This window comes from Ambystoma mexicanum, chromosome 12, assembly GCF_040938575.1.
Source record: "Ambystoma mexicanum isolate Mex_15411 chromosome 12, UKY_AmexF1_1, whole genome shotgun sequence".
Lineage (NCBI taxonomy): Eukaryota > Metazoa > Chordata > Amphibia > Caudata > Ambystomatidae > Ambystoma > Ambystoma mexicanum.
This window is the reverse complement of record NC_090936.1, coordinates 1,191,822,372-1,191,850,345: the sequence shown is the minus strand read 5'-3', so window position 1 is coordinate 1,191,850,345 and position 27,974 is coordinate 1,191,822,372. Positions and strand designations below refer to the sequence as shown.

General features: G+C 48.6%; 1 protein-coding gene across 3 annotated transcripts in view; it reads right to left on the bottom strand.

Moving 5' to 3' along the window:
* Window positions 1-27,974, bottom strand: part of TAFA2 (TAFA chemokine like family member 2) — a 1,145,470-nt gene that overhangs the window by 728,008 nt on the left and 389,488 nt on the right. For all 3 annotated transcript variants that reach the window (XR_011281920.1, XR_011281919.1, XM_069629850.1), the window contains exon 2: window positions 8,594-8,667. Coding sequence is in view for 1 of the 3 variants with exons in the window: in XM_069629850.1 (XP_069485951.1) it covers window positions 8,594-8,649 (56 nt within the window). In the remaining 2 variants the exon portion in view is untranslated. The remainder of the gene's footprint in view (window positions 1-8,593; window positions 8,668-27,974) is intronic.

The following is a 27,974-nucleotide window of genomic DNA, read 5'->3' as shown; positions in this document are numbered from 1 at the left end:
TGCTGCCCCGCGGTAGGCCAGTTGCTCTTTGTTTTCATGGATGTAAGTTTAGAGAAGCAGTGGGGCACTGCCCCACGCCAGAGGCTGTTTCCAAATACAGCACCTCCTGGAGTTTGCTCTGTGTTATGCTCACCCTGGTTCCAACTGGTGGCACGTCAAGTGGCAAGCAAGGCGTAGGTCTATTTGATAGAAAAGAATTGACCCTTTCCGATTTGATCGAATATCTTTTTGTTAGTTTTTTTTGTTCGAAAATGCGGGTGGCGACCCGCGCCATCCCACTTCTCCCCACCTTAACCTATTCCCCTGCCCCACACCACATCTATATTTAATTAAAATTGACCGAAATTCCTAAAGAATTCGAACCAAAAAATTGTGTCAATTCGGAAAAAGGTCAATTGGGCCACGATCAAGTATGTTAATACCTCCTGCAAACGTCCTACCACCTCAGGTAAACGTCTTACCACCTCGGGCAAACGTCCTACCATCCTGGGCAAACGTCCTACCACCTCGAGTGAACGTCCTACCACCTTGGGCAAATGTCCTACCACCTCAGACAAACGTCCTACCACCTCAGGTACACGTCCTACCCTCTCGGGTAAACGTCCTTCCACCTCGGGCCAACGTCCGACACTTTCTCTGGGCAATGTAAGGCCAGGAAAAGAGATTTAGGGAAGCATTAAACGACGTGGCTCCGACACCCAGGCGCCAGAATCACACAGAAAGGACGTTTTTTAAGGACTGGCGTAAAGTGCACTTGGCGCTGAAGTGCAATCTGAGGTTATACTCGGATGGCATGATGTCTGAGCCAAGGGTCATTGCAGTCTGGGACTTGTCCATGGATAAATCAGCGGTCCTTTTCCCATGCGGTGCTGCGGTTGGCTGGTTGCACCCGTGCACTGAGTTCTAAAATGGGTTACAGTGCATATAATACATGTCCCATTGCCTGGCAGTGGAAGCTTCCCCAATCCATTCCCGAGCGGCGCTAAGGGTCCGGTTGCACGCTCTAGGAAAACCTGGGTGGACACTGGTTGGGCGTGTTGCCCTTTGTGCATGTGTGTGTTGCTCCGAGTGAACATGCAGCATCAGTTGCTCCTGTCACTGCTTCTGGGGGTCTTCCAGGAATGCCCAAAAGAAGCTAATGTCAAGAGAACATAAATATAAAACGGCTTCTCCGAGTGCAATCACGTGGCAGGCATCGCTCGCAAACAGTGGCCCACAAGGGCCGGAGTTAGAGAAAAGCACCGGCCGCCATCACACCCTCCGCCCCCCACCTCCCTCCCCCCCCCCCACACACACACACACACTCCGGTTACAGGCACACCTGTGCAAGAGTGGCTCTGATTTCATAAAGGGGGCACGGCACACTCTCCCGTTGTTGGCGTCACGGGGCACGGTTACCTAACACACCTGTCCTATAGCGATTCTGATGGAGTTGGGGTGATGGTGGCGTGTCAGACTGTGTGTGACAAGTCGTTCAACAGGCCTGTCCGTCAGTGATCGCCTTGATGTGCATTTAGTTCACATAGCAGGCATACGAGAAGATGGCGAGTGAGTGCTAACACAAATTGTGTGTGTGTGTGTGTTTGTGCGCGCGTGTGTCAGCGACAGACGATGAGTGAGTGACTCAGTCAGGAATCAGAAAGTCACGCAGACAGTTGGTCAGTGAGCAAATAAGTGAGTAACTGGTGTGTGTGTGTGTGTGTGTGTGTGTTTGGTTGTTAGTGAGTGAGAGCAATAATCAGTCAGTTGGTCAGGGAATGAGGCAACGAGTGTGTAAGTCAATGAGTGTGTAAGTATGGCAGTGAGCATGTGTGTGTGTGTATGAGTGGGAGCATGAGTGCATGTGTGAGTTAGTCAGTCAGTGAGTTAGTGAGTGAGAGCATTAGGGACTGAGTCCGTGAATTAGTATGTGAGTCCGTTGGTTACTGAGTGAGTGTGTGAGTGAAGCAGTGAGTCTAAGTAAGCAAGTTAGTTGATGAGTCAGTGAGTGACAGCATGAGTGAATGTGTGCGTTAGCGAGAGAGAGAACGAGTCAGAAGTTGGTCAGTGAGTGTGAGCGTGAGTGAACAAGTTAGTCAGTGAGTGACAGCATGAGTCGGCGAGTGAGAGTAAGTGATAGCACTTGTATGGCGCTCTTGAATCCCAGGACAGTGCTTCTGTGCTTGTGGTGGCCAAATAAAGGACTGGAATAGATATCTTTTCAGTTTGGGTCCTAAAGCCTTCAAATCGGAGTTTGGCCCTAGTTTTGGGGCTAGTGAGTTCTAGGATTAGCATCCAGGACTGCAGGCTGTCTTCTGCCCTGAGTTGAAAGTTAGAGGCCTGAGAAGGTCCTGAGGGCTTGCGCTGCTGTGAGGTCAATGCAAACTCTCTAGAGATATGGGCGTCCCGCGCGCTCTCCCAGAAACAGCAAATCCTATTCAAAGCCTTAAGCAAAGGGACCCAGGCATTTCCACAATTCCTCCTAAATCTGCACTAGCTTACCTGTTGCATAGCACAACATTTTGGGATCCTCCTGCGAGCCATGCTGAGGGTCCCCGCAGCTCGGCAACAAACCACGGGTCGTGCCACACTCTCGGTCGGCCTACGTTTCCACGCTTATGCAATATGCACGAACGTGCTGCTACACCGGTGCGCCACACACTGCTCTAGGACAAAGATCTATAAATGTGTTTTAATACATTATGGGTACCCTTTCTGAGAAAAAAATGGCTAAAAAGCCAGAGCATTTGCAATTGTTTTGTGGGTAGCAACAATCCAAGTCACCAACAGTGCACAGGAACATGAATGCTTTAATTAATGTAATGCTTTGCTATTAAAAATGTCATGCTACAATGAAAACATTTCCAGCTGGCTGAACAATGTAGACCAGTCTGGACACGTAATAACATATTACAGTAAAGCATGTCAGGCCACTTTTAGACATACCTAGACTGGCTGCACCAAAATACCAGTCAATGCAATAACACTTATCATGATTGTTTCATCACAGATGCCCAGAAAAATATACAATGCCACTGTAAGAAACAGCTAGACTGGCAGCACCCAAATGCCAATCTAGCCAGGTAATTACATTTAGCAGGACTGCTTTCTCAGAGATGCCCAGAAAGGTACCTAGCAGCAGCCCTGATCACCCAGGCAGTAATGAGAGTACACTATGAACAATTGATCAGGGCCCCACGGAGGATGGACCTGGGTGCAGTACTGAAATAATATACCTCCCAAATTCATGATTACCAAAAATATAAATACTCTGTTTAATATACTATAATCACTAAAACACAATCACGTGTGTATAACATCTAGTAATGAAGATTGCCAATAAGTAATCAAGGCATTAAACCCAAGCAGTGGCCCAGCACCCTTGGGATGACTGGGCTTCAGTCCCCCCCACACCCGCCTGAAATTTTGGGCTATGTTGACTCGACCTGGATGACCTACAGAGCCATTGACAGACAGAACAGGACACAGATGTTAAACGGCACCTGGGTTTCGCCGTTAACAAAGGCCCGGCAATTACTAACGTAAAGCATTTCACAGTTAGTACCTGCATTCCAATGCATCATTTTTTTGCCAATTTAAATCTTGTTATGGGTTTAGTACTTGCATGTCGGTGACGTGATTGGAAAGGTAGAGAGGTTACAGGAGACCACTTATTCTCACAGCAGTCCATATGTGGGTGCTTTCAGACTTAAAGGAGAGAGTTAACTGCTTGTAACATCGAAGCTGCACTAGAATAGACTCATTAAAATGCGTAAAGAAGTCAGATGCCCCCACACATATAAGGTTACCCCTCCCCACCTCCCGTGAAGTTAGTGCATCTCCCAACCATTGAAGGGTTAGCCCCCACCCCGAAATGTAGGTTTTGTTGTGCACCCCTGAACACAACCACACACACCATTCACCATGCACACATGCATACCCAGCCACCCATACATTTAAGTGTGTACACTTTCACCATACAAGTACACCCAGACAGCCACCCATACATTTAAGTGTCCAAACTTTCACCATACAGGCACACCCAGGCAGCCACCCATACATTCAAGTGTGCACCCTTTCACCATACACACACACCCAGGCAGCCACCCATACATTCAAGTGTGCACCCTTTCACCATACATGTACACCCAGGCAGCCACCCATACATTCAAGTGTGCACCCTTTCACCATACAGGTACACCCAGACAGCCACCCATACATTTAAGTGTCCAAACTTTCACCATACAGGCACACCCAGGCAGCCACCCATACATTCAAGTGTGCACCCTTTCACCATATATGTACACCCAGGGAGCCACCCATACATTAAAGTGTGCACCCTTTCCCCATACAGGCACACCCAGGCAGCCACCCATACATTCAAGTGTGCACCCTTTCACCATACAGGTACACCCAGCAGCCACCCATACATTTAAGTGTCTGCACTTTCACCATACAGGCACACCCAATTTTATTTTGGCGGGGCGTCCCAGCGCATGTGGTGGTGGGGCCCCCTGCACTGTGGGTGCTACGGGGGGCTGACGCTAGGCCAGTGTAGCTTACATTCAAAGCCCTCCTCTGGGGCCAGCATTTGCTGCCTGAGGAATGAAGGTGACTGGGCAGCAGGGTTCCAGCAGCACTACGGTCGGGAATTATACACCGGGCATTAATAGACGCCACCTTTGAAAGACTTTTGGTTTTGCTTAATTCGATTACACATGTGCACGGTGCAACTTGAGGGAACCACGCTGGTGTGTGCCTTCCGCCCACTTTTTTGAGTCCTCCTCAGTGTGTTCTAAAGGAAACTGCCCCAGCTGAGGTAAACACTGCCGCAGCTGTGATTCAAACCCATGTCGCGCGCGGCTGTGCGGCCATCCAGATAACCACAAGACAACAGAAATCACTGAGCACAAACTGATATATCTCACATTGACATTCTGCCATACAAAGCACGTTTCGTCACTGATACTCAGCCATAAAAGGTGCACGCCTTTTATACTTAGCCAGCAATGTTATTAGAAAATCTGATTACATGTCCAGTAGACTTTCTTTACTTGGCAAAGACAAATTGAATGAAAAGTGCATATTTCACTTTAGGATATGTTCATTTCCAGTGACGCCAAGTGCCATTGTGTACATCTGAGTCCCCCCACTTTTTTTAAGACTTGAGCCCTGGCAAGGTGCCATACCTGAGGGTCCAACCCCAGGTTCCTGCATCACCCAATCTCTACAGCGACCCCTCTTTCAACCAGTCCCCCCATTTTGCCATATGTTCCTGCTTCACACCGATGCACAACAGTCATGCATGCACCTGATTTGCATGTTCAAAGAATAGTGCAAAGAGTCCCAAGACAAGAACGACGTGAAATGTTCTTTCGTCAGTTCCAGTCACAGAGACGCTGCACCCCTGCCACGTCGCCAACAATGTACTCTTCCATTCAGTGACCTGCCCCGCCGTTACTAGCATAATTTAGTGCAATATAACTTTATATAAGCCATAAAAGCAGATGACCACTTTCACAGCGGGAACAGCTCCATGTGGCACTATCTAGCCAACTTGGTGCCCAGGGCGAAACCCCAGAATGTGCCCCGCCCCCCACTCCGACCCTGACTGGCACACATCACTCCCAAACTACACCTCTGTGGCGTGCAACCAAAAAAAACCCTCCTCGATATGAATAAATAATGCTATATAAATGAAGCATGTTTCATTACATTGTAATTCAAGTCCTTTACAGAAGAATTCTAATGTGCAAATGCAGCTGTTGCTGCCCAAGTAAATGGTTTTTCTGTCACCTGCTCTTAGGGAAGGCCTTGCCTGAATGCAGTTTCAAACTGTCCATACTGGCACACTGCAGTGTGACCAGCCTACCGGGGTCTGAGGGCCCATTTACCACTGGCACTGTGTTGCAGGTGTTGTGTTAGTACCACCTCACTTGTATTTCGCAAGGGCAATACTAGACTAACCATATGAATTATTTTCTGATGGATGGCTATCATTCCAAGATGGACAGTCTGGTACACTCTTATTCTACTCTTTCACAATACCTCTATGAGAGTGGTAAGGGGGACAAATAGCACCAGCGAGGGTTCCTGTATGCTTTGCATTAAATCACAGAGCCTTGCAGGACTATAATAGTGATCAGATAGCTCTATATTGGATAAACGCATCTGTGATAAAAGGATTGTATGTGTGAATCTCTAAATTCATAACAGATGCATGGCTTGGTGCTCACATCACTTTCACAACACTCACCCCTAACATTAACATTTTTGTAACCATAAACCATACATACTAATTTGGACAGCTTAAGTTTGTGGTTGCAAGTATAATATGGCTGCAACATCAGACACTCAGATGGGGTACAAGGGCTCTTTTGCTTCTTGTTTCTGAAGAATGTTAGATGAGGAAGGGCTGGGTCTGAGTGGGAGCATGCCCAACCTACAATACAGAAACATGTTTTGGGAATTATATCTATAGACAAGACAGGATACCGTAGAAGAGATGCCCAATAAACAGTGCACAGAAGGGCTACACAGAAAGGATTGTACCTCTTACAAACTTAAGCCTGACCAGTAATAAGCTGATGAAGCGTTTTAAACAAAGCCGGCTTTTAATGCATGGTCAAGGGTCCACAGTTCCTCAGGCAATACCTACTCACTAGTACGCAGGTTTCAGGGGTTAGTTCTGCAAAAAACTAGCAGGCCCATGCTTTAACTAACAGAGCTGGCATTAGGATATCTTATACGTGCTGGCCTGCAGCTAGTGACAATCATGGTGTGGCAGTGTAGAAAGGGCGTTTGGTCTCGTGGATGTATAATTTGAGGCAACTTCTTTGATTGCTTTATGCATTTAAGTGTGGGCACAGCATGGCATGCTCTTCAGAGCCACGTACACAAAATGTTCCAGTATGCTATTGTATGGACATTGGACACATCAGACAAAAACCGGCACATATACTGCTACACACGGGAGCACCACACAGACGGCATTACCGAACAGGGTGGTGGCTTGTGCAGCGCACAAACATTGCTGCACACATATCACTGCATTGATTGGCCATGGACTACTGTCTACATGGTGACACACAATGAACTCTACTTTCCCAATCAAGGTACCAAGGTAACAAGAGACATTGAGTTTCCATCTGGTGTGCGCAGTAAGCAGTCTTTGATGCTGAGTGGATGCATTTAGTCCATATCCCAAAGCAGCCACTAGAAAACTTAAGCAAGAACATGACACTTAAACTTCCCAGGGATGCGCCATATGTAACTAAAAAGAGATATACAAAAAAAAACGTTGTGGTATGTTAAATAAAAAGACATGGAAATAAAGAAAATAGTTTAAAACTTTGGCCCTCATTAGGACCCAGGCGTTAAGGGGTTTATGGCGCCGTAAACGGCGCCGACCCTTAACGCCTGATTCCAAGGTCCCTTTGCGGGATGGTGATTTTAACGCCTGCTTTTTGCAGGCGTTAAAACCCATGCCGCAAAGGGACCTTGGTGCTAATTACGCCACCGTAATTTACGGTGGCGTAATTAGCGCCTTTCCCCATTCCCATTATGCCCTATGGGGCAAAAATGGGAATGGGGAAGGGTAAAATGGGAAATGGGGATTTACCGCCCCACTCACCTTGGAATGGGGCGGTAAATCCGCCAACCACCATGGCGTAAACATAGTTTACGCCATGGTGGTAAGGGTACGACCCAGGCGGTAATTTACCGCCTGGGTCGTAATGAGGGCCTTTGTGTGGCATTTTAATTCTCTTTGAATAATGCATAGGTTTGGTCAGTTAACTGATACCTGTGCTGGCCTGGTGAATAAAAATGCCCCACGTTCAGTTCTTAACACTGAAATGTTAAGCACATACTGTGTAAAAACAATGGCTTGTTAAATGAGCATTCACTTATAACTTGCCCCACTTGAAAGGCTGTCAACACAACGAATGAGAAGCACAGGGTGTGTGAACCCAGAGCACCTCACACGCTGCGTACGGAATATGCATTCCTTTGTTTGCATATTCCAAACGCATTGCAATCATCCACGAGTCGGCAGAGAGCAGCCAGCCGCACATCGCAGAGGAGCACCCACCGGCACAGCAGGCTGCTTAAACCTTTGAGGGGCCAAATCAGAGTCAGCTTTCTGGGTGGGCCCTTTACTCCGCCCCCCTCCTAAGCTATTTAGCTCTGCATCCCGGGCCGTCACCCCCTCTGCCCGGGCCAAGAAACGGCCTTCCTTAACTCCTGTTTATCTCTGAGGCCCATATTCCATTTTTACAATAGTTTACAGTTCTTTAATATACAGTCATTTATTTATTTATTTATTCATGTGTAACGCGCCAAGGGCCCATAGGCATTAAGGCACACACAAAAAGAGAAAACAACAAAGAGACATAAACAAAAGAACTGGAGAAACGCTGCAGAGCCGGAAGCAAATTCATAAAGCAGAAGCCGGCAAACAGAGGTGTTCAGGCACTGTCGGCAAATCCAACAAGAACTTATTTAAAGAAGTGAGTCTTAAGCGCCTCCTTAAGGAGCAGAAAGTGGCGTATTTCTCTCAGGTCTAATGGAAGGCGATATTATATGGTGATAATTAAGGCGGGTTAGTTCTTACCTAAAGTTGATTGCATACATCAGCGCTTGCTTGAGTTGGCATCTGTTCGTCCACATTCCCAGAGGCTGGAGTTTCTAGAGAGGGAGATCAGCGAAAGGGTTTATCAGTTCCACCTGAAAGGCCTCGAGGTATTGACACAAGCACTGTACTTTCGATTTTTCCTACTCCCTCTCCCCCCACGCCTCTGCGCTTCGCAGCAGTTCACCGGCGCCCAATGCCACCCTCCACCTCCCTTCTGATCCATTGCGTCCTCTATATCCTCGCATGACTTTCAAGATCTCCCACCGGCAGATCATATGCCCAGCGCTAATTAAAACATCATTAGGGAGGCGCTGCTGCTGCTGGCGCGGGCTCGCGCGCCGCTGACATCGTTAGAGGGTGAATTAGAGCAGGCAGCTTCCTGGGCGCTAGACGGCAGCTGGCAGCGGGCACCTGGCAACACCCGGGCAAGGGGAAGAGGGAGGAAATGGAGCCTAGGATTTATTTATTTATTTATTTATGGTATTTATAGAGCGCAACTAAGGCCCAGAGGCATCAAGGCGGTGAGGGTTGGCTGGTGCCTTCTTGGTGCCGGATCTATGTGGGGTGCTTGGAGGGGGCAGTTACCTCCCCCCTCATCCTCCTACAGATCCCCATGTGCCCTGCTCCCACCTGCTAAGTAGGGAAATGGCATTGAAAGCCTGTGGCCCCCTCTGGCACCAACACCTGCCACGTCATCAGCACGTCAGTCACTGAGTAAGGAGAACACAGAAACACAAAGGAATGCAGCCCACAGAAAAAACGTTCAGATCCGTGCATCCAACAGAATGCATGGGCTGAGCCTTGGGCAAGGTTAACCCCTTGAGTGCTGATGGGGTATATATTCGTCCTACTTTACATAGGAACTCAATGTAGGTCGGAGGGGCTGGATTACTCAGGAGATCTGGCAAAGGGCTCTGGACCGGGTGGCAGCTCATTCCTGACGTCGATAAGGGGTGACGATTCAATTGCACCCCTATCAAGTCCGTTTCTTCGAGGTGCTAAAGTGCATGAAGCGCCTCTGCGATCTCTCGAGGCACTTGCAGTTAGGAAGGGAACACATCAAGGTTGTTAGCAATTGCTTGCTTGCAGTGGCACAGTAGTGGGGCTTAAGATGGGGAAGGGAGATGGCAAACCTTCGCATCAATTGGCTTTGAGGGGTGGCGGGTGACAAGGACGCATTACCCTCAAATACGCTGTTAGCTGTTCCCTCAACCAGCATCCCCCACAAACACAAACGTTTCGGGCATTTATTTAAAACATGTCAAGTTAAGTAAGGACGTGGAGGCCAAATTAGGAATCAGAACACACAATTGACCGCTTTGGGCTTTAGTGGAGGGCGCTTTATTTTAGTGTTTGGTTTTAAATCTATTCTTTAGGGAATGTTATTGTGTACATATGAACTTTTTTGGATAAAATGTGTTAAAAATGTGATTTATAGGATTAACGTATACATTGTTAATCAGGGTGTACATGTAATCTTTGGTAAAAGACAAGGTGGAGACAGGGTCGGACTGGGACAAGAATTAGGCCCGGTCACCCAAAAAAAAGTGGTCCACCCCTCGCCTCAAAAAAGTGGCCCACCCCTCGCCTCATGACCCTTGACCTCTTATGGCATCACCGGAAGTGATATCATTTGACCCCACCCCAACGTGACATCCCGGGAAGCGATGAAATACGACCTTTCACCCCTTGACAAAACAGGAAGTGGCATCAAATAGCATTCTTCCTAAGTACACTAAATTACTGTGAATCCAAGCATTTTTATTTTTTTACTTTTTTTTCTTCCAAACCAGCCAAGGCATTGTCAGAAACCGGCCCCCACTCCTCAGGGACGATTTCGTCCCGGCCACTGGCCGAAAGGCAGAGGGGCCAATCCGACCCTGGTTGGAGATAAAATACCCCCCAATTATACGTGCTAAGGAAATCTCAAGTCAGAGAGAAGGTTGGTGGCCTTACCGAGAAATGGAGTGCAAACTCACAGGGTTTGGGGGTGACTGGTGATCGCACACCCCCAGAAGCATAGTGGTGGTGCACGTCATGTATGGGTTGCCTGTGGTCCCCTGCCTGAGTTCTTCAGCCTAAGATCCGCCTGGCACAGACCGACCGGGGCTGCGGAAGCAGATACTGAATGGCAGGAGCTCTGCTCAGAGCGCACGCTCCTCGCAAAGCAAGGTGAGTGCAAACAGAGTGCAAACGGGAACACTGCTTTCCAGAAAGAACCAGAGCATAACGCGACTAGAAATCGGAACAACCATTAGTGGCAGGTTTGCACAAAACAGCAGGAGGGATAACCCTGGAAACAGATGTTCCTCTATAGGCTCAGCAGGGACACCAAACATCAACGGTTTCTGCGCTTCTACTTTGCAGTGCAACATCTATTTCACAACAGAACACGAAAACTCTCCTTTTTTATTGAACCAGTATAGGACATATGATCTTCAACCTTTTTCTCCTTTCTTTACTTATAAACAGGCATTATGTACACGCAGGGTTGTTGCTAGGTCTGGAAAAGATCCAGGGCTATGCTAATGCCAGGGCTCGGGGCTAGCTAGCCTTTTGGTTGCATCACCTGAGCTTCTACCCAGGGCTACAACCAAAAGACCCAGGGATGTATCCGCCTTCAACCGCTCTAGCAATGCTTCTTACTTGAAATGAACACAGTTTCCTTAAACTCCAGAGTAAACATATTTAGACCCTGTTTCACACCAGAAAGGGTCAGGCATTGGATAAATACAGGGTGTGATGCTGGACATGCACTGGAGGGACAGTGTCTCCCTGTGCTTGTCCTGTAGTCCTTTTTCATTTGTGTTCTGTATTGTTTTCTACCCAGGAGTCCATGTAGGACTCCTGGCAGTGCAGCTCTTCCTGTTTGTGGTTTGGTGTACAGACCCATGAGATACCCTTATGGCACCCATGGGTGGGGGTGCAACCCTGTGCCCCCAGGGTATGTTTTTGGGCACCTTTGTGTGGCCCACAGAGCAGGGTATGGGCTGGTGGCAGCTCCATGCTGAATTTGACAGGTGCGCGGAGTATCCTCCATTTTGGGATATCCAGGCCCTGCCATTGGAATCAGTTGATTCCTGATAGAAAACAAGATGGCCCCTGTGGCCTCTTGCTTTCTATTGCCTGTTACCTTGTTTCCCAAAGTCCTGGGAAGCCCTGACTATGGCCCTTCCGCCTGATTGGCTGTTCGGTGGAAGTTCCATATATGGTATTGTAGTGAAGTCCAGGCCAGACTGGCTGGAGCCTTCCCAGTGATTGTATGTGGTGGGTGCGCCCTGTGGGTGGGACCTGGGTGAATGGAGTGTGTGACCAATATGCACTTCTTGTTGTGGATGTCTAGTTTCTGGTGTTTGACACAATGACTGAGACAACCCTGCCTGAAACTGGTATGAATGCAGTGTGGAGTGTTGTCACAAGTGCTGGGATATAACGAAGAATCCTCCAAATCAGATAAGTCTATGTCCACCTCCCCTTTCTCCTCACCTGTCTCTTCCAGAAGACTTCCTCGTCTGTAGGACTTGTCCTTTGGTTTTTTCTTCTTTGTGAAGAGATACGGTCGTCCGCGGGAAGAAGCCACCCTGATTCCCTGATAAACAGGGAAGCAGCCGGCCCCTGTCCCGAAGATGCCAGGAAGAGAGGAAAAAAGCAGCCGCTTAAAAAACCTCTCACCGGATGTTGTTGTCAGTGCCGGAGGAGTTGACTGGTGAGTCCGGAATGCAGGTGAAAACAGAAAAGTCTTTCCAATGAAGTCAAAGCTGTAGTATTAGTCCGGGATAGTTGAAGTTGAAGCAGGAGAAGCCCGAGGAACCGGGATGGAAGTACACACCACTGCCAGATACCGGAACGAGATCCGGAAAAACAGGAAGGGATAGAGGAGCCCCGAAAGGCACGGGAACCGATAGAACGGAAAAAACAGGGAAATTCAAGGAAGGGGAGGAAGCAGTAGAAAGGAATACTGCTTTAGGTACTGAGTAAATCAGGCAACAGGCAAAAGTACTGGAAACACAGTAGCACGGCAACAAAGCGAAAGAAACAAAGTTGCAACGCACAGAGCCCAGAGAGGGGCGTGGTTAAATACGGAAACAAGAGAAAAGGCTAGACCGTTAAACCAGGAAGTGAAAGGAAATACACACAGAAGAAAAAGACTAGACCGCCAAACCAGGAAGTGAAAGAAAAAACACACGGAACTTCTAATGGCGCCGCCAACGCCAAGCCTTCCATAACCGCCAGCGACCACCAAAAGACGGCGGCATGACAGTATGCCCCCTCCCAAGCGGCACCCCCCCCGGTTTACCCAGGAACAGACGGTGAAACCGCTGAATCAACGCCGGAGCGTGAACATGAGACACCGGTTCCCAGGAGTCCTCTGAGCGTGGATATCCTTTCCAGTGGATGAGATACTCCAAGCGACCCCGATGATAGCGGGAGTCCCGAATGGAGGCCACCTCATACTCATCAGAAGGAACCACCTTGGGAACCGGATCTCGTGGCAAAGTGCGACGGTAGGGATCACCCTTGCATTCCCTTAGGAGAGAGGAATGAAACACCGGATGGAGACGGTGCATATGTTTTGGCAACTGGAGATGAAAAGCCACAGGATTGATCTGGTGAAGTATAGGGAAAGGACCCAGATAGCGGGAAGATAGTTTAGAGGGGCGAAGCCAACGAGGCAGAAACCTAGTAGAGAACCAGACCTTGGTACCCTTACGCCATGCCGGAACCGGCTGGCGCTTAAGGTTGCAGTAAGATCGGTACTGGAGACTGCTAGCTCGCAAGCAAATCGTGGCAGACTTGTGAGCATCCGAGATACTGGTAAGTAGGGCATCAACAGATGGAGTTGTAGAAGGAGGAAAAGAGAGAGAAGGAATAAAGTTGGGTTGGAAACCATAGGAACAAAAGAAAGGACTGAGACCAGTGGCACTGTGCTCTGCATTGTTATAGGCAAACTCCGCAGTAACCAACAGACTAACCCAGTTGTCCTGTTAGGCATTAGTGAAGCATCGGAGATATTGCTCCAGAGTGGCATTCGTTCTTTCTGTCTGTCCATTGGTCTGTGGGTGGAAACCGGATGACAAAGCACGTTCCATACCCAGTCTTTCACAAAGTTCCTTCCAGAACTTCGAGGTATACTGAGATCCCCTGTCAGAAGTAATCTTGTCCGGGGTACCATGTAAGCGAAATATTTCTCTGGCAAATACAGCCGCCATCTCAGCTGCAGTAGGAAGACCCGCCAAGGGAGTGAAATGTGCCATCTTAGTGAAGCAGTCGACCGTTACCATGATGCATGAACAACCTTCTGAAGGTGGCAGATCCACAATGAAATCTGTAGAAATAACGCTCCAGGGTCTCTTTGGAAGGTCCTGTTGTTGGAGATACCCAATTGCCTTTTGAGTGCTGTGCTTGGATCGACAACATACCGGGCATGACTTGACGTAGGTTGTAACTTCTTTGGCCATCCCAGGCCACCAGAACCTGCGAAGAAGCAACTCCAAAGTGTTTTTTACACCTCTGTGTCCTGCTGTTGGATCATCATGGCACCATTTTAAAGCCGACTGACGGGTGAAACTGTCTGGTAGAAATAATCGTTGTTGTTGAAAACATAAACCATCTTGCATGGATAGATCCTTCGGGAGAGGGTAAGTGGACCGCATGACCTTACGGACTCTGTCCAAGAATGACTCCACAGAACAGATCACTTTAACTTCTGGTAGCATGAGGCTGGGAAATTCCTTCAGAACCCTGTCTGGATCTGGTCTTCTGGAAAGGGCATCAGCAAGTATGTTCTTGGAACCTGGTAAGTAAGTCAGTACAAAATCATATTGGGAGAAAAAATGTGCCCAGCGAGCTTGACGTGAGTTGACGCATTCCATCTTTTGCAGAATTTTAAGATTCTTATGATCTGTTCTGATTTCAAAAGGATGATTAGCTCCTTGTAGGAGATGTCGCCATTCTTCGCATGCGGATTTCATTGCCAGTAGTTCTTTTTCTATTACCGAATAGTGTGTCTGGCTGTCATTCAGTGTTTTGGACATGTAGGCAACGGGATATTCTAACCCTTCATGTTCCTGTAGGAGAGCTGCCCCAATTGCTGCAGAAGAGGCGTCAGTTTCCACAATGAATCTTAGATTCTGATCTGGTTGATGAAGTACCGGGGCAGAGCAGAATTCCTCCTTGAGAAGTTGGAAAGCCCGGTCTGCCTCAGAAGACCAGGTAAAGGGCATGGATGACTTCTTTAGCAACCTTGTAATGGGTAGAACTCGATCCGAAAATCCTTGGATGAATTTGCGATAAAAATTGGCTAAACCTAAAAACCTTTGGACGTCTCCGATGGTATGAGGTGTTGGCCATTGCAAGATGGCGTCGATCTTAGCGGGATCCATGCGGATACCTTCTGAAGACAGGATAAAGCCAAGATAGTTGACCTCGGAGACTTGAAAAATGCACTTGTCAGCATTGGCCTTGAGTATATTGTCTTGCAATCTTTGAAGGACTTGGTGGAGATGATTAGCATGAAGTTGAGCGTCTTTAGAATAAACCAAAATGTCGTTGAGATAGACGACAGCACAATGAAAAAGTAGATCGGAGAAAATGCGATCCATGAATCTTTGAAATACAGATGGAGCATTGCCAAGACCAAACGGCATAACACAATATTCATAGTGTCCGAAGGGAGTGCGAAAGGCCGTCTTCCATTCATCACCGGATCGTATCCTCAAAAGGTGGTAGGCTCTTCTTAAATCAATCTTTGAGAAGATCTTCGCCCCTTGAACAGCTTCCAGGATGTCTCCGATCAGTGGCATGGGATACCTATCTCTGAGAGTAACTTGGTTAAGTCCCCTATAATCAATGCAAGGGCGAAGTTCATCGGAACCTTTCTTTGGGACAAAAAAAAGTGAAGCCCCAGCAGGAGAAAACGAAGGTCGGATCAGGCCATGATGTGAATTAGCATCCAGGTATTCTTTAAGTGCCTTCTTTTCCTTAAGGGAAAGAGAAAACATCCTTCCAAAAGGTACAACAGCGTTGGGTTGGAGAACGATCTGACAATCCTCTGGTCTATGAGGTGGTAACTTCTGAGGACCATCGTCCGTAAACACCTCCTGGTAGCGGAGATATTCTCTGGGGATGCTGTTTACCTTTAATACCTCCGAACTAGAATTTAACTCCGGAAAAACATGAATCGTAGTATGTTGGGTCTGTGAGGAACATGAACTACGACAAAAAGCTGATGTAAATGACAGTTGATTCTTTGTCCAATCAATGGTCGGATTATGCTTCCGAAGCCACGAGACTCCCAGGTTTAATGGAAAATGTGCTGCTCGGATGAGGTCAAATTGAATGGTTTCGTTGTGATGTAGGATCTTCATCTGCATAGGAGGTGTAGTATGAGTGATAAGGCCCGAGCTGAGTGGTCTACCATCTACACCCTCCACCTTTTGATCCTCGTCTTTCTGCAAACGGCGAATGCCAACCTTTTCCGCCCAAACCAAATCCATAAAGCAACCGGCAGCACCACAGTCCAGTAGTGCCAATACCTCATAGGACTGCTTAGAGAGGCATAACTCTACTCCAACTACCATAAGACGGTTGTCTTCAGTGGACGGCGTGGGTGTGACTGATAAAGAGACGAAGGGACCAGGAAATCCCCCTCGGTAACTTGTCCCAACTAGTTCCGAGGACTGGCGTTTCCCGAACGTCTTGGAGGCACGTTAGGACAGTCTCTAAGAATATGTTGATTGGATCCACAATACATACACAGGTTGTTCTCTCTGCGTCTTCTTCTTTCTTCCGAGGTAAGTGGCCCTCGGGTAGTCCCAATTTGCATTGGTTCCTCTTTCGACATACAGGTGGGAGAGGGAGAGGAAATCCCAGGATCAGGTGTAGCAGGAAATCCACGCTGTTTTCGACGTTCAGACCGTCGTTCTGAGATGCGGAAGTCCAGCTGAATAACAGTAGACCACAAGTCGGTTAAAGTAGCTGGTCGGTTAACCCTTGCTAATTCATCTTTAAGGTCCTCCCTTAATTCTCTGCGAAAGATGGTGTACTGAGCGTTCTCTTGCCAGCCTGCGTCAGCAGCCACCCGTTTAAAACGGGAGATGTATGACAGAAGATCCGAACTTCCTTGTCGAATATCCAGTAACTGTTCACTGGCGACTACCGCAGACTCTTGCCTTTCAAAAGCCATTTTGAATTGGGCGGTGAACCCGGCATAATCTTGGAGTAAAGGGCTGGCACTGGTCACCAGAGGGGTAGCCCAAGAAAGCGTGTTACCCGTAAGGTTAGAAATTAGAAAACCTATACGGGCTGAGTCTGAAGCATATGTTTGTGGTCTGAAAGTGAAATAGATTATGCATGCCTCCATGAACTCTTTGAATCTAGCTGGAGAGCCATCGTATTTACCGCAGGCTAAGGGCATGGGAGGCAGATCACTCCGGGACTGTTCGAAGTGATCGACACGCTGCCTCAAAGCAGCGTTTTCGGCTTTCACAGCCTGTAATTCTAATGTCACATTCTGCATTGCAGTGAGCAAATCTTGGACCTGTTCCGAAATAGACATTGTGTTCTCTTCGTGGCGTTGCAAACTGTCACAAGTGCTGGGATATAACGAAGAATCCTCCAAATCAGATAAGTCTATGTCCACCTCCCCTTTCTCCTCACCTGTCTCTTCCAGAAGACTTCCTCGTCTGTAGGACTTGTCCTTTGGTTTTTTCTTCTTTGTGAAGAGATACGGTTGTCCGCGGGAAGAAGCCACCCTGATTCCCTGATAAACAGGGAAGCAGCCGACCCCTGTCCCGAAGATGCCAGGAAGAGAGGAAAAAAGCAGCCGCTTAAAAAAACCTCTCACCGGATGTTGTTGTCAGTGCCGGAGGAGTTGACTGGTGAGTCCGGAATGCAGGTGAAAACAGAAAAGTCTTTCCAATGAAGTCAAAGCTGTAGTATTAGTCTGGGATAGTTGAAGTTGAAGCAGGAGAAGCCCGAGGAACCGGGATGGAAGTACACACCACTGCCAGATACCGGAACGAGATCCGGAAAAACAGGAAGGGATAGAGGAGCCCCGAAAGGCACGGGAACCGATAGAACGGAAAAACACGGAAATTCAAGGAAGGGGAGGAAGCAGTAGAAAGGAATACTGCTTTAGGTACTGAGTAAATCAGGCAACAGGCAAAAGTACTGGAAACACAGTAGCACGGCAACAAAGCGAAAGAAACAAAGTTGCAACGCACAGAGCCCAGAGAGGGGCGTGGTTAAATACGGAAACAAGAGAAAAGGCTAGACCGTTAAACCAGGAAGTGAAAGGAAAGACACACAGAAGAAATAGACTAGACCGCCAAACCAGGAAGTGAAAGAAAAAACACACGGAACTTCTAATGGCGCCGCCAACGCCAAGCCTTCCATAACCGCCAGCGACCACCAAAAGACGGCGGCATGACAGTATGCCCCCTCCCAAGCGGCACCCCCCCCCAGTTTACCCAGGAACAGACGGTGAAACCGCTGAATCAACGCCGGAGCGTGAACATGAGACACCGGTTCCCAGGAGTCCTCTGAGCGTGGATATCCTTTCCAGTGGATGAGATACTCCAAGCGACCCCGATGATAGCGGGAGTCCCGAATGGAGGCCACCTCATACTCATCAGAAGGAACCACCTTGGGAACCGGATCTCGTGGCAAAGTGCGACGGTAGGGATCACCCTTGCATTCCCTTAGGAGAGAGGAATGAAACACCGGATGGAGACGGTGCATATGTTTTGGCAACTGGAGACGAAAAGCCACAGGATTGATCTGGTGAAGTATAGGGAAAGGACCCAGATAGCGGGGAGATAGTTTAGAGGGGCGAAGCCAACGAGGCAGAAACCTAGTAGACAACCAGACCTTGGTACCCTTACGCCATGCCGGAACCGGCTGGCGCTTAAGGTTGCAGTAAGATCGGTACCGGAGACTGCTAGCTCGCAAGCAAATCGTGGCAGACTTGTGAGCATCCGAGATACTGGTAAGTAGGGCATCAACAGATGGAGTTGTAGAAGGAGGAAAAGAGAGAGAAGGAATAAAGTTGGGATGGAAACCATAGGAACAAAAGAAAGGACTGAGACCAGTGGCACTGTGCTCTGCATTGTTATAGGCAAACTCCGCAGTAACCAACAGACTAACCCAGTTGTCCTGTTAGGCATTAGTGAAGCATCGGAGATATTGCTCCAGAGTGGCATTCGTTCTTTCTGTCTGTCCATTGGTCTGTGGGTGGAAACCGGATGACAAAGCACGTTCCATACCCAGTCTTTCACAAAGTTCCTTCCAGAACTTCGAGGTATACTGAGATCCCCTGTCAGAAGTAATCTTGTCCGGGGTACCATGTAAGCGAAATATTTCTCTGGCAAATACAGCCGCCATCTCAGCTGCAGTAGGAAGACCCGCCAAGGGAGTGAAATGTGCCATCTTAGTGAAGCAGTCGACCATTACCATGATGCATGAACAACCTTCTGAAGGTGGCAGATCCACAATGAAATCTGTAGAAATAACGCTCCAGGGTCTCTTTGGAAGGTCCTGTTGTTGGAGATACCCAATTGCCTTTTGAGTGCTGTGCTTGGATCGACAACATACCGGGCATGACTTGACGTAGGTTGTAACTTCTTTGGCCATCCCAGGCCACCAGAACCTGCGAAGAAGCAACTCCAAAGTGTTCTTTACACCTCTGTGTCCTGCTGTTGGATCATCATGGCACCATTTTAAAGCCGACTGACGGGTGAAACTGTCTGGTAGAAATAATCGTTGTTGTTGAAAACATAAACCATCTTGCATGGATAGATCCTTCGGGAGAGGGTAAGTGGACCGCGTGACCTTATGGACTCTGTCCAAGAATGACTCCACAGAACAGATCACTTTAACTTCTGGTAGCATGAGGCTGGGAAATTCCTTCAGAACCCTGTCTGGATCTGGTCTTCTGGAAAGGGCATCAGCAAGTATGTTCTTGGAACCTGGTAAGTAAGTCAGTACAAAATCATATTGGGAGAAAAAATTTGCCCAGCGAGCTTGACGTGAGTTGACGCATTCCATCTTTTGCAGAATTTTAAGATTCTTATGATCTGTTCTGATTTCAAAAGGATGATTAGCTCCTTGTAGGAGATGTCGCCATTCTTCGCATGCGGATTTCATTGCCAGTAGTTCTTTTTCTATTACCGAATAGTGTGTCTGGCTGTCATTCAGTGTTTTGGACATGTAGGCAACGGGATATTCTAACCCTTCATGTTCCTGTAGGAGAGCTGCCCCAATTGCTGCAGAAGAGGCGTCAGTTTCCACAATGAATCTTAGATTCTGATCTGGTTGATGAAGTACCGGGGCAGAGCAGAATTCCTCCTTGAGAAGTTGGAAAGCCCGGTCTGCCTCAGAAGACCAGGTAAAGGGCATGGATGACATCTTTAGCAACCTTGTAATGGGTAGAACTCGATCCGAAAATCCTTGGATGAATTTGCGATAAAAATTGGCTAAACCTAAAAACCTTTGGACGTCTCCGATGGTATGAGGTGTTGGCCATTGCAAGATGGCGTCGATCTTAGCGGGATCCATGCGGATACCTTCTGAAGACAGGATAAAGCCAAGATAGTTGACCTCGGAGACTTGAAAAATGCACTTGTCAGCATTGGCCTTGAGTAGATTGTCTTGCAATCTTTGAAGGACTTGGTGGAGATGATTAGCATGAAGTTGAGCGTCTTTAGAATAAACCAAAATGTCGTTGAGATAGACGACAGCACAATGAAAAAGTAGATCGGAGAAAATGCGATCCATGAATCTTTGAAATACAGATGGAGCATTGACAAGACCAAACGGCATAACACAATATTCATAGTGTCCGAAGGGAGTGCGAAAGGCCGTCTTCCATTCATCACCGGATCGTATCCTCAAAAGGTGGTAGGCTCTTCTTAAATCAATCTTTGAGAAGATCTTCGCCCCTTGAACAGCTTCCAGGATGTCTCCGATCAGTGGCATGGGATACCTATCTCTGAGAGTAACTTGGTTAAGTCCCCTATAATCAATGCAAGGGCGAAGTTCATCGGAACCTTTCTTTGGAAAAAAAAAAAGTGAAGCCCCAGCAGGAGAAAACGAAGGTCGGATCAGGCCATGATGTGAATTAGCATCCAGGTATTCTTTAAGTGCCTTCTTTTCCTTAAGGGAAAGAGAAAACATCCTTCCAAAAGGTACAACAGCGTTGGGTTGGAGAACGATCTGACAATCCTCTGGTCTATGAGGTGGTAACTTCTGAGGACCATCGTCCGTAAACACCTCCTGGTAGCGGAGATATTCTCTGGGGATGCTGTTTACCTTTAATACCTCCAAACTAGAATTTAACTCCGGAAAAACATGAATCGTAGTATGTTGGGTCTGTGAGGAACATGAACTACGACAAAAAGCTGATGTAAATGACAGTTGATTCTTTGTCCAATCAATGGTCGGATTATGCTTCCGAAGCCACGAGACTCCCACGATTAATGGAAAATGTGCTGCTCGGATGAGGTCAAATTGAATGGTTTCGTTGTGATGTAGGATCTTCATCTGCATAGGAGGTGTAGTATGAGTGATAAGGCCCGAGCTGAGTGGTCTACCATCTACACCCTCCACCTTTTGATCCTCGTCTTTCTGCAAACGGCGAATGCCAACCTTTTCCGCCAAAACCAAATCCATAAAGCAACCGGCAGCACCACAGTCCAGTAGTGCCAATACCTCATAGGACTGCTTAGAGAGGCATAACTCTACTCCAACTACCATAAGACGGTTGTCTTCAGTGGACGGCGTGGGTGTGACTGATAAAGAGACGAAGGGACCAGGAAATCCCCCTCGGTAACTTGTCCCAACTAGTTCCGAGGCCTGGCGTTTCCCGAATGTCTTGGAGGCACGTTAGGACAGTCTCTAAGAATATGTTGATTGGATCCACAATACATACACAGGTTGTTCTCTCTGCGTCTTCTTCTTTCTTCCGAGGTAAGTGGCCCTCGGGTAGTCCCAATTTGCATTGGTTCCTCTTTCGACATACAGGTGGGAGAGGGAGAGGAAATCCCAGGATCAGGTGTAGCAGGAAATCCACGCTGTTTTCGACGTTCAGACCGTTGTTCTGAGATGCGGAAGTCCAGCTGAATAACAGTAGACCACAAGTCGGTTAAAGTAGCTGGTCGGTTAACCCTTGCTAATTCATCTTTAAGGTCCTCCCTTAATCCTCTGCGAAAGATGGTGTACAGAGCGTTCTCTTGCCAGCCTGCGTCAGCAGCCACCCGTTTAAAACGGGAGATGTATGACAGAAGATCCGAACTTCCTTGTCGAATATCCAGTAACTGTTCACTGGCGACTACCGCAGACTCTTGCCTTTCAAAAGCCATTTTGAATTGGGCGGTGAACCCGGCATAATCTTGGAGTAAAGGGCTGGCACTGGTCACCAGAGGGGTAGCCCAAGAAAGCGCGTTACTCGTAAGGTTAGAAATTAGAAAACCTATACGGGCTGAGTCTGAGGCATATGTTTGTGGTCTGAAAGTGAAATAGATTATGCATGCCTCCATGAACTCTTTGAATCTAGCTGGAGAGCCATCGTATTTACCGCAGGCTAAGGGCATGGGAGGCAGATCACTCCGGGACTGTTCGAAGTGATCGACACGCTGCCTCAAAGCAGCGTTTTCGGCTTTCACAGCCTGTAATTCTAATGTCACATTCTGCATTGCAGTGAGCAAATCTTGGACCTGTTCCGAAATAGACATTGTGTTCTCTTCGTGGCGTTGCAAACTGTCACAAGTGCTGGGATATAACGAAGAATCCTCCAAATCAGATAAGTCTATGTCCACCTCCCCTTTCTCCTCACCTGTCTCTTCCAGAAGACTTCCTCGTCTGTAGGACTTGTCCTTTGGTTTTTTCTTCTTTGTGAAGAGATACGGTTGTCCGCGGGAAGAAGCCACCCTGATTCCCTGATAAACAGGGAAGCAGCCGACCCCTGTCCCGAAGATGCCAGGAAGAGAGGAAAAAAGCAGCCGCTTAAAAAAACCTCTCACCGGATGTTGTTGTCAGTGCCGGAGGAGTTGACTGGTGAGTCCGGAATGCAGGTGAAAACAGAAAAGTCTTTCCAATGAAGTCAAAGCTGTAGTATTAGTCCGGGATAGTTGAAGTTGAAGCAGGAGAAGCCCGAGGAACCGGGATGGAAGTACACACCACTGCCAGATACCGGAACGAGATCCGGAAAAACAGGAAGGGATAGAGGAGCCCCGAAAGGCACGGGAACCGATAGAACGGAAAAAACAGGGAAATTCAAGGAAGGGGAGGAAGCAGTAGAAAGGAATACTGCTTTAGGTACTGAGTAAATCAGGCAACAGGCAAAAGTACTGGAAACACAGTAGCACGGCAACAAAGCGAAAGAAACAAAGTTGCAACGCACAGAGCCCAGAGAGGGGCGTGGTTAAATACGGAAACAAGAGAAAAGGCTAGACCGTTAAACCAGGAAGTGAAAGGAAAGACACACAGAAGAAAAAGACTAGACCGCCAAACCAGGAAGTGAAAGAAAAAACACACGGAACTTCTAATGGCGCCGCCAACGCCAAGCCTTCCATAACCGCCAGCGACCACCAAAAGACGGCGGCATGACAAGTGTTGAATGGCTGGGTACTTGTCCCAATACACATAACTTGTTGTGAGTGTCTGGAGAGAAGTGAATGGCCTTAATGCACTATGTACCTGATTGGCTGCCAGCCTGTATGAATGCCCTTCTGACCGAATGGTTGCCTGAGTGTCACCCAGCAGAATGAATGGGAGATCAACTAGTATATCTGGGGGCCTCTCACTGCTAGAATTTGTGTCCAGAAGCTGAAGTCCACTACGAAGAGTAACTGGAGTAAACCTGAAGCTTAACCTTGAAGTCCTGCTGGAAGAGAAGTCGTCCTGCTGCTCTACTTCGTTGATCTGAAAGCTGCTGTGTCTCCAAGGACTGAACCAGAGAGGACCTGGTAAGGCACCCTCTTCCCGAGCTACGAGGGACCATTGTGCACCAGCTGATCTTTGCGAAAGCTCCCTGGTAGACAGATCTACGACAGGCTGCCGACCGGAGACAGGGACTGCCGTGGAATCCCAAGAAGAAGCGCCCGGACACTGTTGTCCATCACCGTCGATGACCGCCGTCGCCGACCGGAGCCGCTGTGCTCCCTTTGCCTAAGAACATTTGATCTAAGGACGTTCTCATCTGCACCGCCGCCCGCCTCATCCCGCAGGAGAAGTCCAGGCCATCAACACTCCGAGGAGTATCCGCCGGTGGGTTTCCCGCCACCCAACGACCACAGAGACGCCGATGACTCGACGCCCTTGCTGGGCCACAGTTCTTCAAACTCTTTATGGTCCAGAACTATCGACATCAAGGTGCCCTGCACGCCTCTTCCTTGTAGGACGTTTACACTTCCCCGACGACGAGCCCCGCTAGGAAAGAGGCTACCACTTAACCACCGTAGTTCACCCTGTTCCCCGTCGGACGTTCGATGACCCGTGACTCCTGCCTTAAAGGGAGGGCACTCAAGAAGGGCCGTCGATTCCCCGAAGACGAACGCTACAATGCCAGGTACTTTGGGGTTGCTGAACTATTGGAAAGACTCTTGTGATCAATATATGGACTGGGCTTGTGATATATCTTTATTCTACAGGTCTGCCCAGGTGGGGGATCTCCACACAGAACTGTGTCTAGGTAACAGGGCCAGTATTCTGCCAATTGTTCTAACCAACTGCTTTCCTCTTATATCTATTGTTGGTTTCCTTTACGAAACTGATTTGTGTGCCATTTAACCGTACAGTTGATGCACTTTAAAGAGATCTAATAGTAACTGTGGTACCACGTAGAACTGTATATTTGCCATTATAGATAACCAAGTACAAAGTGTATCATCGTGATTGTGTACATAACCTTGAACTTAATTATATAAAGACTGTGTTTTAACTAATGCAGTGTGTGGACACTCCTTTGTGGGGTGCTTGGGCTACACTGTACTTAAGAACCAGCCTGCATCACCTCCTAAGAAGCTAGGCCTTGATTGGTCGTCCATTGCTACCACAATAGAGAATCTTGGCTGGGGTCCTCTCTGCCTCTCCTCTACCGTATAGAGTGCAGAAGTACAGACACCCCCTACTGGTCTTTATACAGCCTGAGCAGTTCCAAACTCCCAGCAAACTGGCCAACCTGCCCAATCAGGCCTCAGATCATCACAACACAGGTCTACAGACATTCAACAGCAAACGGGGGGGGGGACCCTTTGGTTAGAGGTGCTGCACTTAAAACAGATCACAAGAATAAATCACACAATGGGAGTCAATGGAAAAGTGAGCACACGCTACTTATTAACAGTGGCGGTTACTCAGGGTTAAGCAAAGCACATACATGAAAGCACGGGCATGCGCACATGACAAGGGGAACGGCTGCTTTAACAGACACGATCTCGATACAGTGAGAAATCACACTTGCAAAGAACAATCGGACCTCCAACACCCTGGAGGAGCAGGGGAAAGGCTGAGGGGCACCAGGGTGTCTTCAAACACGCAGGGTCTGCCCGTGGCCTGAAGCATAGATTGCTGGGAGCAGCTTCCACGTGGAGCAGGGTGCTCACATGAAGTCAAGGGCCACAGCGCCCGCAGATGTCCCAGCAATGGCCGGATGAACAGTAGAAAGGCACACGCAGAGTGCACAGGGCCTGCCAGGGGAGCAGGCGTCCAGCAGCAGGGGGACAGGCCTCTGTCAGGCCTTACAGGAAAACACAGGCTGATGCAGTGTCCCAGAAGCTGTCTAAGTGACCTACCCGAAGTTAGGCACAGGTGGGCTATCTCAACCTCGTCTCGGAAGGATAGCTCAGGGGCAACGTGCTCACCTTGGAAGCAAAACGACACGGAGCAACGCAGGTTCGATCCCCGGGTCCACGCTTAGAATCCTCTGGGTATTAAGCGCGTTACAAATAACCTATCATATCATATCCTGATGGGGGGAGGAGGCCTGGAACCTCCCTCCCTTACAGGGATAGGTTAAGTGGGAAAAATGCAATGTGACATCTTCCCACTGTTGCAAAAGTCTGCTAACAAGGTGTGGGGGATGGGTTGAAGCCGGAGCATTGCAATATACATGCCCATTTCATTCAATGAAGTCCATTGAACAGAACGAAGGTCTTTAGGAGGTAATTGCTGTTAATAAGAGTCAATCTGATTTAAAAGCACATTTTACATAAAGGTTTTCCTTTCCGCACAAATCAGGTTTACAGTGCATATTCTCTCAGCCTTTTCGGTTCTAGGGTCCACCTGCACCCGGGCAGTCCTTATTCAACTATAAGGCACACGGCACAAATGTGGAACTGCCCAGAAATCCCCCTCCGCTGGGCCTGGGTGTCCACAGACTACTGCCCGGGGGACCGAGAAGCATTTTTATAACAGCCTCTTTTTGCGGCAGGGGAGGGGGGGTTTCAAATACCACCAGAGCCAGCCTTAGGGGGGAGGGAGCCGGGTGACCGCTGGGGCGCCAAATCCCCCACGGCGCCATTAGCCCCCACCACGCCAGCTCGGGGGAGTCTTTCAAGGGCTCCCCCGAGCTGGCGTTGCGGGAGAAGGCGCGGCAGGTGAGCTTTTGCATTCAAATGTGCCTGCGGCGGCAGGCGCATCCAATAACAATAGGGTGCTGTTGTCAGCACCCTATTGTTACCAAATGCGCCCTCGCCGCGGGCGCCTCCAATGACAAAAGGGCACCATTAGCCCCCACCACGCCAGCTCGGGGGAGTCTTTCAAGGGCTCCCCCGAGCTGGCGTTGCGGGAGAAGGCGCGGCAGGCGGGCTTTTGCATTCAAATGTCCCTGCGGCGGCAGGCGCATCCAATAACAATACGGTGCTGTTGTCAGCACCCTATTGTTACCAAATGCGCCCCTCGCCGCGGGCGCCTCCAATGACAAAAGGGCACCATTAGCCCCCACCACGCCAGCTCGGGGGAGTCTTTCAAGGGCTCCCCCAAGCTGGCGTTAAGGGAGAAGGCGCGGCAGGCGGGCTTTTGCATTCAAATGTCCCTGCCGCGGCAGGCGCATCCAATAACAATACGGTGCTGTTGTCAGCACCCTATTGTTACCAAATGCGCCCCTCGCCGCGGGCGCCTCCAATGACAAAAGGGCACCATTAGCCCCCACCACGCCAGCTCGGGGGAGTCTTTCAAGGGCTCCCCCGAGCTGGCGTTAAGGGAGAAGGCGCGGCAGGCGGGCTTTTGCATTCAAATGTCCCTGCCGCGGCAGGCGCATCCAATAACAATACGGTGCTGTTGTCAGCACCCTATTGTTACCAAATGTGCCCCTCGCCACGGGCGCCTCCAATGACAAATGGGCACCATTAGCCCCCCACTACGCCAGCTCAAGGGAGTCTTTCAAGGGCTCCCCCGAGCTGGCATAGTGGCAGAAGTCCTGGCAGGCGCCTCATTGTCATTAAATGCCCCCGTGGCGACGGGCTCATTTAATGACAATAGGGTGCTGACATGCCCTATTCATATCATTACCTTCTCGCTGGAGCGAGGAGGTTAAACATTTTTTTTTAAAAGCTACATTCTGGCCCTGCCCCCTGTAAACCAGGGGCAGGAGGGGGGTGCCAATTCGCCCAGGGCGCTGCTGCCCCTAAGGCCAGCCCTGCATACCATAGATAAGATTTAAAAGATCACAGAGCCAAGAGGTGAACTGAATTGTGGCGTAGCTTCATGTGCACATGACGAGCTGCGCCCCCGCCCCCTACATGCTTTGAGTACATGTCAGTAGTGGAAGCCGGGTTCATTACCAGAAGGGGTGCAGTCCTCCTCAAGGGCCACTGGTCAATGCCATTTCATTACTTAGTATCAGGGGGACATATTTGTAAGTGAAAGGAGCCGAGGCGGGTGCCCGTCTCCCAAGCCCCTCTCTTTTGCTCCAACAGTGATTTCCGAATTCTCTGCTGTGAGCTACGTTCCAGGTACAGACATAATGACACACAAACACTATTTAGTATATAGGAAAGAAATATAAACAAAAAAACAATATGCCGCCTGCGGTTCATTGCAAACAGATGTAAGTCAATTCCTCTTTACCGCTTCCAAACTCTGTTTAAACGGTTATATGTGATTTCACCAACCTCAATTACATAGTGGTACATTTCATCGCTGCCATAATACCGAAAAACACAGAATTTCTATTCATTTTTTAATTTGGGCCCCGCCCAAACCCATTTTTCCACCCTTATGCCACCACCCCAACCCCATCCCGACTCATTTTAACCCCTTACCCCACTACCCCATATATATTAAATTAATATTTTCGGTGTTTTTAGGTGTTATGTACCACTCTGTTATGTTTTCAGTAAAATGACTGTGTACCGTTTAAACA